At 41.7% G+C, this 11,699-nt stretch overlaps 1 protein-coding gene across 1 annotated transcript; it reads left to right on the forward strand.

Moving 5' to 3' along the window:
- Positions 1–759: 759 nt before the first annotated feature.
- On the forward strand, positions 760–11,428 carry LOC116617812 (Golgi-associated plant pathogenesis-related protein 1). Its single transcript, XM_032380813.2, has 4 exons — positions 760–1,530; positions 5,189–5,250; positions 5,336–5,563; positions 10,167–11,428. The coding sequence occupies exons 1-4, from the start codon at positions 1,461–1,463 to the stop codon at positions 10,458–10,460; spliced, it is 654 nt and encodes a 217-aa protein (XP_032236704.2). The 5' UTR covers positions 760–1,460; the 3' UTR covers positions 10,461–11,428.
- Positions 11,429–11,699: the final 271 nt, after the last annotated feature.

The following is an 11,699-nucleotide window of genomic DNA, read 5'->3' on the forward strand; positions in this document are numbered from 1 at the left end:
AATGCATGGGGTGAATATTTTGATGTGAAGATATTTGGTATAACGATTAATATGTTTTCCAAGTGTAAAACCTATCCCTATATATAACGATTTACACAAAAGCAAGGCAGATACGCGGTTTGCCGTTTGCGGTTATTTCTGAAAACGCGATGCTAAATGTCTCTAACCGTTAACCGCGCAATCTAGAGAAACCGCGGAATAAAATAAGAAGAACCGCGCGAGATTTAAGCATCACCGCAAACCTTTACGCCCCCTCCTGTATGGCAGTTTGACCCCGGCCCCTATACAGTTACATTTACAATCTTGCACAAACGCGAATATCATTGTTGTGCCGCCGCTATTTTCTGTGTTATAGAGAATGCCGTCTTCATCATGAGCAGGGTAATATAGTATGATCAATATGTCGATCATCAACAAGCTTGATAGGACTGTAAATAAAGGCACGCTTTTCGGCTAGGCATACTACACTTTTTAGTATGCTGCGAGCTCTCGCCAACGATTTCCGCCAAGCTAAATCTCCTTCTGCCTTTCGTTATTCAAATTCCTCTTAGCGGATTCCTTTGCAAGCCCTCAAATCACACCACCCCTCCACAAGGCGCTCACCAGTCAAAAAGCTTCAAATACCGCTAGTTTGAATAACAGAAGCGAGTTTTAAATCGCTTAAAAGCAGTCGAAAGTTGTGAGAGTTCGCAAATATTGGAAGTTGCAGGTCACGCGGCTAGCCTTTGACGCAGTTCTCAAAGCACCTACAGTCGAAGTCATTTAATCAACTCGAATCCCTAGGGAAGACAAAACAGTTCGGCTTTGCAAGCAGCTCGAGTTTTCAAAGTAAAAATAATGATGATAGCATCCAGGGTGGCCGGGTAGTTCGACTTCCTGAGTTGGACATCGGGGTTCAAAGTGCGCGAACGTGTCTTTGTTTGGCAATGATTTTTGTGTATCATTAACAGAAACTACGAGCTTGGGCGTATTCATAATTTCACACATCACCGGTGCTGAAGCTTGAATGATTATCCTAAAGTAAGAAACCGGGGACTAGAATCTTGAATGAAAGTTTTTATATGTCAAATGATAAACAGAGTTTTCACTCACTGGACAATTTCCAACTTGCCTCAGATCCCAGACATCGCTCTCTTTATTGTGAAAATCCGTTAATATTTCATGTGTTTGCATAACGCATTTGAAATAAGCTCTTGTTTAACGCCGCAACACTAGTAGACAGGAGCTTGCCTTTGGGTGCGTTATCTGACAGGATTATTAAATGCGACACTCTGCTTGCTATGAAAAATAGGGTCATGGATGGCATCCTTCCAAAAAAGACCCCCTAATTGGAAAATGAATGCAGTCCGTTGAATGCGCTAAGCTCCCGCGGGCTGTATTATCCCAAGTCCTATGATTACTTCTCACCCATCGGCACGTCTGCGCGATCCAGATATTGAATAGTGAAGATATTGAGTACGATGAAGGTGCACAAACTCAGGTCTCTGTTCGCCTTGTGCGGCATAGCTTTGCTACTCGCAATGTCAGAAGGTAAGCGCTGCTTTTAGAAAGAAAAAAGGTAGAAACATACGATTTTTTAATACAATTTTATAGAATTATATTTTGAGTAGAAAATGCAAATAATTCCATATTATTCAACATTTTTCTGTATTGCTATCTTAAAGTGAGTAAGAAATTTTTCACAATAGCAAAAGGCATCCGTCTTTACTTCATACATAGCTTGTAGCTTGTAGGTAGTTTATGAAAATTGTTCACACGCTAGTTTTGCACCTTTTTCGCATTACTTTTTTAAGTCATGTACAAGAGGAAGAAAATTGTTTCTGGCTTTAAATATAGGATAGTTTTTAGTCTACCTGATGTTGACTCAACTTTTCAAGCATCAGTTGCCACATTAAGAAAAAAATATATTTTATCTATTTGTAGTTATAGTTTGAAATTGAATGTTTCATTTGTTGCCATGGGCAATGTTTTTATTTCAAGGAACATGAAATATAGGTCAAAATTGAGTATAATAAAGATTTGCAAAGGTTGTATTGAATCTCTTTACATTTGAAAACTTCCATGTGGGGAAGGGTAGAGGTTTATTCTATTTGGACCGTGGAATGGTTATTGGCCTACTTTTTTTGCGAGCCAGAAAAAGATTGCAAGGGAATCGGCAAATCACAGCCGTTTTCATGCATGCGAGTACTATAAACAAGACGAACATTGTCTTAATTGAATTTCGGAGGACCATTTGATGTAATCCCTTTCATTTTGTTGGTGTACAGCATTCTAGTAAACGGCTTTTCATAGATTCTACAGCATCTTTTTAAAAAAAGACCGAAAATTAAAAACTATTTGCTTGGGAAATATATGGGAGAACGTGTGAATTATAGTGCATCTCGCATGACGACTGACCTTTCAGCTTCAATTGATAATTGATGGTCTCAAGGCAAGATGTGCAGGGGGCAAAGAGGTATTCAGCCCCCAACTATACCCTCTCACCTACAAAACAATATTTTGTTGCTATCTCATCCTTGGCATCCTTGACACATAATAATGACACATAATGTTATTCCTTCACAAAATCAACAAGTCACTTTGCAGGATACACAACGCATCGCTTTATTCTAGATCTTGTTGTAAGTACTTGGCAAGTCAATATTGAGGTCAATGTTAAGAGCACAATATCGCAGACAAAGCAGTATCTGGTTAAAAATAATACTTTAGCACATAAGATATTATTTGTTTATATCTATTCGTTGCCATAGAAACTTAAACGAGGGAAATACTATGGAATGACCGAGAAAGCTATCGTAATATTATAATAGATTTTTCATATATCTACCAACGCTGAGCTAGTTTTCACAAGTTGTCAAGAGTTCTTTATCGTGTAGACAGGTGATACTGGCTTTGTTAAACAAAATATGTGATTTTGCAGCGATCTTTCGGGGGCGGATAACAGGATCTACGAACACAGGTTACTCGGACACAAAGGGGGCTGTGATATTTATTTTATTTGATATCTATCTTATTTATCGCACTAAAAACAGACACATTTTCAGTTTTCCTGAATTGCGGTCCTTTATACACCATCCAGCGCATCTCCTTTCTGAATATATTCATGCCCAGTTGTTATTAGGATGTGATGCTGGTCCACTAGCGTCAGACCCCCTAAGTGATGGCAGAAGCGGAAAAAAGGGATATACCCTAAAATAAAGGAAGATCACCCCCGTCTACTTTAATGGATAAGGGAAGATGTCACTTCTAGATGTCACTTCTTGTGAGATGTCACCGGTGTAAATTGTGCCACGCAAAAATAGTTGATTATTGAAGTGTCGGTTGTGCAAATAAAAAAATGTTTGTAAATGTGATCAATAGCTGAAAGGCTGTACAATCCTTGTGATCAATAGTTGAAGGTTTGCAAGCCACGTGATCAATAGCCGAAGCTTTGCAAGCCACGTGATCATTAACTGAAGGCTTTGCAACCTACGTGATCAAGAGCTTGAGGTTTTGCAAGCCACGTGATCATTAGCTAAAGGCTTTGCAAGCCACGTGATCATTAGCTGAATGCTTTGCAAGCCAAGTGATCAATAGCTGAAGGCTTTGCAAGCCACGTGATCATTAGCTGAATGCTTTGCAAGCCACGTGATCAATAGCTAAAGGTTTTGCAAGCCCCTGATTTTTAGTTGAAGGCTTTGCAAGCCACGTGATCATTAGCTGAAGACTTTACAATCCACGTGATCAATAACTAAAGGGTTTACATATTTGCTCGGAGCGAGCGCAGCGAGCGGGGATCTGAATTTCCAAATTTAAGAGGAGTTATGGATTGCAATAGCTGTAGCAAGGAATGTATTTTACCCTGGAATGTTTTAATCCAAAAGCTGGCATTGATTAGTTTAGTACCTCATGACGTGGGAGGTGGTGGTGCATGCTTTTTTCGTGCCTTTTCACATCAATTTTTTGGTAATCCAGAATTGCATCATCATATACGTCTTAGTGGTGTAAATCACTTAAGTAACCATCCAGAGCTCTATGTAGAAAGTTTTGGTGGTGATTCTTGGCAAGGTTACATAACTGAAATGTCCAAATCGGGGACATGGTGTGATAACCTTATTATACAAGCAGTGTCTAATACATTTAATTGCGTGATACATATAACTGACTCCACCCAAGGGTCACCTGCAACCATTATAACTCCTGTGTTGGTACATGTAGACACATCAAATACAGAGTGCATGGCAGTTTTCTTGGGATACATTAATGACCTGCATTATGTTTCCACTGTGTCCAAAGTGACAAAAGTTCAAACAAAAATACATATCAGAGTAGGACAGCAAGAGAAGAGAGACTGGCAAAAGATAGAGAACGGTTATTCTTTTATCTTTCTAAAGTAAAAAAAAAAAGAAATACAAGTTCGCATTTCGTTTGTGCACGGTTTGTCTCATTATAACATTCTCGCCTCTCTGCATGCCTAGAAAGTTGTATTTCCGTGTGTGCAGGATCAAAATGTATCTGAACATGGGCTCTAGGTGATGTGTAATGTCTTGTTAGTGCTGAATAAACCAAGGATTCCCATCCCAAGTGTTTGTCCCCCATGCTCTGTCCCTACGCGTTTACGACCTTCAACCATACGCTATATAATAAAATCGTGCGGAAGCGGGGGTCGGAAAAAAACGTACCGCTGGTGGTCGACTCTTTGGTCGTAACAAACGCATAGGGACAGCTCGCTGGAGGAGCCAAAACAAGGCAAACACAACCAGTAGAGGAAAGAAATGCGTAGTTTATTAAACACTAACAAGACATTAGACATTACTTTGGAGTAAAATTATCCTAGAGCCCGTGATCTGCCGATCCAATCTCCGAGCACTTCACTATCTTGAAGATACTTCTAGTTATTATCCAATTTTTCTAAAAATAACACTCTAAATGATCTAAATGATAAACCCCTACATGTATATGATACTCTTATACCATCATTTGATTCCCATGAAGCACTGCGGGCTAGATAACAGGATACAGGTTTTAATAATTATTGGAAATTTATTTAAAACATAAATAAACGACTGACTATCAGAAGTCCTAGTAGTTATTTTCACAGCTCCTATATTTCTTCAAAGCTATCTTGAAATGTTCATTCGGGCGTGATAAAGGTTTTTCTTTGCTTTGCAACCTTAAAGCTAACATCTTTTTTTTTCCTTTTTTTAAGGTTCCTCCGAATTCAAGGATGAAATCCTGGAATGGCACAATTACTACCGCAAAATACACCAGGTAAGGGGACAGACAGACACACAGACGGGCGGAGGGACGGACAGACGGTTTAACTGTGTCTTTTGTGTGTGTGTGTGTTTCTCAGGTGGATGACCTGACGTGGTCTGAGTCGCTTCAGAACGCATCCCAGGCATACGCTGAGCAGCTGGCATTAGAGGATAAACTTGGCAATGACGGGTCATCTAACGTGATCCAGTGGCCCGGTCTACCGTCAAACATCGGAGAGAAGTCCGTAAAGTTCATCTATAAAGAGCAAGCCAAGTATAACTACGACAGCCCGGGCTTTTCCTTCTCTACTGGACACTTTTCCCTTGTAAGTCTACCAACCACTTAACCCTTTAAATCTACTGGACACTTTTCCCTTGTTAGTCTACCAGCCACTTAACCCTTGTAGGTCTACCAGCCCTTGTTAATCTACCAACCACTTAACCCTTAAAATCTACTGGACACTTTACCCTTTTGTAAGTCTTCTATCCACGTTACCCTGTAAGTCTTTACCTTTGTAAGTCTACCAGCCACGTTACCCTGTAAGTCTTTACCTTTGTAAGTCTACCAGCGTAAGTCTTTACCTTTGTAAGTCTACCAGCCACGTTACCCTGTAAGTCTTTACCTTTGTAAGTCTTCCATCCACGTTACCCTGTAAGTCTTTATCTTTGTAAGTCTACCTGCCACGTTACCCTGTAAGTCTTTACCTTTGTAAGTCTACCAGACACGTTACCCTGTAAGTCTTTACCTTTGTAAGTCTACCAGCTTAAGTCTTTACCTTTGTTAGTCTACCAGCCACGTAAGTAAGTCTACCAGTCTATAACCAAAGTATAACGGAGTGTAACGGAGCATAACGACGACATGTACAGACGCGTACTTTGGAGCTCCGTGTTCTTTCTAAGTTTCACCCTTTACCTGCTTTCAACACATCCCGAACGCACTTTACGTGTATCTAAGGATGTTTACAGGAAATTGGTTTCTTCTGACTGGATTACATCACAAAATAACTACGCAAAATGGGATATTCTGACCAGCTCTCGAGATGGTTTCTGCGACCCATTTGCCTGGATTTGCTTAAGAAAACAAAGGGGGTTATCGCCATCAACGCTTCAAGACAATGGACACCAAGCCGAAACCAGCGAAGCGAATTATTCAACTCGACAACGAGTCAGGACAACTTTGAGCCTATTCTGGGAAAGTATACTGTTATACAAGACCCAAGCAGCCTCTTACAATCTTACGGTGAATAATTTTACTCATGTAGACTGTGGCAGTATCATTTGTCCTTTGGCACCACAGGATTCCCGTCTTCATTTGTCCCATCATTTGCCACAGGGTACCCGCCGAATGGCTGGAATGCTTCACATGGGTTCACTTGTTGATCATCGGGTGCGCATGGAATTCAGTATCAGGATTAAACGCGCCAAACGCCCGTGCGCGTATTATACTAACAGTACCGCTACTTTCCATTAATTAATTTTCAAACTGAATCCCGGCCCTTCCAACAATGGGAGCGCCAAAAAGGATTGCGCCACCTCCAAGAACAAAGCGTCTCGTCGAGCTCCAGCGCCTGTATGCCCTGTTTGCGATAAAGCAGTCAAATGCAATCAGAAGCGGTATGTTTGCGCGACGTGCAAAGACACAACTCACGCACGGTGCGCGTCAATCTCTGGCCTCAACATTAAAACATTTCGCTCCGATTCTCCACGCAGCTGGACTTGCTCTAATTGTTTTCTATCCGAAATGCCGTTCTTTGGACAGCGGTCTCTAAATACATCCGGACTATCTGATGGAAACCCTGTGGATGACGATTCTCACTTATGTGCTCTTAAGGAGAGGGAACATCAACTCAAGATCATGCATATAAATACCCAATGCATGACCTCCACTTTTGACAGCCTCCTCCACATGGTCAACCGCTATTCCCTTGACATTATCACTATGAGCGAAACCTGGTTAAAGGAAAATAAACTTCTTCTACAGCATGTAACTATACCTGGGTATGTTCATGCCTTCAACAAAGGGATAAAATGAAAGGCGGCGGCGTTGGTGTATATGCCAAGGAGTCAATTGAATTCAAAAGAAAAACTGATATAGAAAGGCGATATCCTGCACTGGAACATCTCTGGCTGGAAATCAAGGGACGCAACAGGCACAGTAATTTGCTGTTGGGTGTAGTCTACAGGTCTGGAGCTATTATGACATACTCTGACTGGTTAGACACCTTCGAGTCACTCTTACCCGATCTGACCATCTCCTGGCATGGGATGCTGTTAGTCACTGGAGACGTTAATGTGGACCTCTTCCGCCCGTCGGAATGCTATGTGCGCAAGTATATGGACGTGCTGGAATCCTTGAATTTAACGCAGCTTGTTACCAAGGCAACACGCACTACTCTACACTCTGGGACACTAATCGACCATAAGATTACGAACTTGCCTAAACAAGTGTCGTACTGTGACGTCCTCCCATGTCCGCAAATAGGTGACCATGATGCACCCTACGTGTGCATGAATATTCGCGTTACGCGTTTTACCCCCAGATACAAGTACATACGCGATGAGCGCAACTTTAATGAACATGCTTTCACAAACGATATTGAACAGCTTCCTCTTAGTATCGTTTATTCCACTAGCGATCCCGAGATGCAGCTCGAAATGCTTAATACTTAATTGCGCGAATGCATTGATCGTCATGCTCCGCTCAAGCGCACCAAGGTGACGCGACCACCCGCGCCCTGGTTGAAGGAACTTGACATCCAAAAGCTCCAACAGGATTGTCGTAACATGCGCACTGAGGCACGCAAAGATAAGAGTGATTCAATTTGGAACTCTTTCAGGGAGAAACGTAACCAGCTCAAGGCTATGATTGGCAAAGCAAAGCATAATTTCTATTACAAAGCACTGTCGTCAGTCAAAGCCAAAGAGGTGTGGAGGGTGATTCACCGGATACTCAACCCAAACCCTCAGCCTCTCAGGTTTGACCCTAATGAACTTAACACACATTTCGCCTCTACTGCTGAGCGTGTTACTGGTGCCACGCCCACCTCTGCTAATAACATCTCGGATCTTATCCAGTCTCTACCGGAAGATCCTGTTTGGGCTTTTACGCTGAAGCCTGTCTCATGTCTTCAAGTTCTAGCAGCACTCAAAAAATTAAGATCAGACTGTTCATGTGGCCCAGATGGGATCCCTGTGAAATTCATCAAACATGCCGCTGACCATCTGGCTTCACCATTGACCCACATTTTAAATACCTGTATCTCGCAAGAGTATTTTCCATCCGCCTGGAAAGTGGCTCGTATAAGCCCTATAGCCAAGCAGGCTGATGTAAAGGACAGGAATGACTTACGTCCCATCTCTATCTTACCTGTCCTCTCAAAAGTCTATGAGCGCTTAGTGCTTGGTCAAATGAGTGACTTTGTCTCCAGTGGTCCTGACAGCATCTTAAAGGACACTGTTAGTGCATATAGGAAAGGTCACAGCACAACAACAAGTCTCCTTGCAATAAAAGATGACATCACCAAAGCAATGAAGCGTGGCGAAGTAACCTTAGCTGTCTTAGCCGACTTCTCCAAGGCTTTTGACACCGTTGCGTAAAAAGTTGTGTTGAAGAAACTACACCATCTTGGTTTTTCAAAGTCATTTTTGATGTGGGTCACCAGCTATTTAACAGGACGAAAGCAGTTTGTGCAAATTGACGACAAGAGCTCTAGATTGGCGGACGTGTGTCTCGGTGTACCACAGGGATCAGTGTTGGGCCCCGTATTATTCAATCTATACGTTAACGATCTCTCAGAGCATCTGAGCCTTGTTACATGCCATCAGTACGCCGATGACACCACGTTTTATGCTCACGCCAAACCTTGTGACATCAGTGACTGTGAAAGACGCCTGCAGCTCGCTCTTGATCGGCTGTCATCTTGGTCGAGTGAGTGTAACCTCACTCTAAATTCCAAGAAAACCAAAACCATGCTCTTCTCAGCAGCACAGATGGCCCATCGTCACAAGCTCGTCGAGCGCCAAGTCCAAGTCACCGTTGATGGGCAGTCTCTCGAGAGGGTACAGTCCACTCGCCTCCTCGGCTCCGATGTCCATTACAACTTAAAGTGGAACAATGACATTAAAACAAACATAAGTTCCTGTCATTCCACTCTGTCCGTTCTCGGAAAACTAAAGAACCTAGCTCCTTTCCACGTCAGAAAGCAGCTAGTAGAGACTCTGGTCTTGTCGAGAATCGACTTTAACGATGTTGTAGCCTACCCTGCGCAGGATTATCTCTTAGCGCGCTTACAAAAAGTCCAGCCAGCCGCCGCGGGTTTTGTCACTAAGAGGTACGCTGGTTTAGAAGAAGTACTCAAACTAGGCTGGCTGCCTATCACCGAAAGACGGGATTTCAGTCTAGCTAAACTAGCTTTCAAGGCTGTACATTTTACTAATTGGCCGGCACATCTTCGGCTTCAACAATATGTACCTGGCAGAACTTTAAGGTCCAGCAGTGAATTTAAACTTAGCACGGCCCACACACCTGGTACTTTCTCGTATAATGCCTCTCAAATGTTTAACATGTTACCATCTGCAACGAGAGAGGCTCAAGATTTCACAATGTTTAAGCGGAGCGCTAAGCTCTACTTCAGCAATAGAGCCAGGACCAGAGTAACCACACTTAATGCTAAATAGGAACATGTATGTCTTCTTGTATATTTATATTTTTAAAATTTCAAGTTTATAGTATATTATTTATTATATTGTTAGTTAGTGTAGTTAGTTTCATTAGCATAGAAGAGCCTCTCATGTTGGAATTCTAATAAACCTTATTATATTATTATTATTATATTGTTATTAATATTAAATCTCAGCGATTTATCTTATCTTAAACATTGAACACTTTGTTATAATAGATAGAAATCTCCTGATCATGTATTATCACAGATGGTCTGGAACGCGTCGAGGCAGCTTGGAGGTGCTTGGGCAAGAAATACCACTTCCGGTAGAAGCTACGTCGTATTCAAGTACAATCCACTTGGCAACTCGGGAGGAAGTTCAGAGTACGAGAAGAACGTACTGCGCCCGGTCCTGCCCCTTTGCAATGCCACTCTGGACGTACCTACTACGCGAATGCCCTGCCGCTGGCCATCGTCATCGCAGGCGCTTGAAGCTATCACCGCTGTACGTTTGATGCTGCTTGCGGTTTTCGTGTGTCTCACTGTTAAAAATGTTCTGTGAGACGTTTAAAGAGGCTAATTCACTTTTCCATGCATCACACTTGGGTGGCTGGACTGAACTCTTTTTAAAAAGTATTGTTTAAAAACAATAAGGCAATTAATAGCAGAAGGCTGAATTTAAAGGCATGCACAAACAGTCGATGAACGAAAGGTACTTGCAGAACCGCTACGCGACAAGCCCTCATGTAATTATGGGTAAAAAAACACTAGGGCGCTTTTATCGCACTTTAAATCATAAAGAAACCAGCTTTTTGCGAGACAGATAAATTTAAATGTATTTTTTCTGTCTTTTTCCTATGAGATTAAATCTTTAGAACATTTGTTTTTCCTACTATCCACAAAGTTTTGGTCTTTTTGAAAAGATAATTCTAATTTAAATTAAAAGAAGTTCTTGCGACTCCTGTAGCTAACAAGAACCTTTCGTCAGTCGATTTGTTTCCAGTGAAACTGGATAATATTTCTAATCATAATGTAGCTAGATGTTTTTACTGGTCCTTGTACGCATAACACAAGTCTGAATTACCAACAGTAGTGAACGACTCTTTGATGAAAGTTTATTTTCCTTCTCTGTCTAATCAGTAATATTTCAGTAAATAATCGGGTTTTTTTTCATATAATTAATTATTCAACAAAGGAGATTTGGGTGTACACATGATGGCTGTTTAAACTGCTTCTTAGGCTTCGCGTGATCTTGAGAAGATTCTAGGACTTCAAAAAGGGTAAATGACTCTGTGGGGATCTATGCATCGTAATCGTAGCACGCAGTGCTTCATAATTTTCACTTAAACCTAAATGCGATACTAGGTTTGAAAATGTTAAGCTTTCTTGGTTTTCATGACCGAGATTTTCTGATGCAGAAAACGTTACCCATGACGCTCGGGCTGCGACGCGTGGATTCCAGAAGTGCAAATTTATCTAAAACAGGTGTATAAGCATGTTCTATAGTAAAGATTGTATTTAAATTCCCAATGCATTAGTCTGCTGTAGGAGTTGTTCACCTGGATAAACCCTGTTAACTCGATCCATCCAGGACTTCTAGGCACACAAGGCATACACAACAACACAAGGGGTGTACAAGGCATACACAACAACACAAGGGGTACAAAAGGCATACACAACAACACAAGGCATACACAACAACACAAGGGGTACACAAGGCATACACAACAACACAAGGGGTACAAAAGGCATACACAACAACACAAGGCATACACAAGGCATACGCAACAACACAAGGGGT

This window comes from Nematostella vectensis, chromosome 6, assembly GCF_932526225.1.
Source record: "Nematostella vectensis chromosome 6, jaNemVect1.1, whole genome shotgun sequence".
Taxonomy (NCBI): domain Eukaryota; kingdom Metazoa; phylum Cnidaria; class Anthozoa; order Actiniaria; family Edwardsiidae; genus Nematostella; species Nematostella vectensis.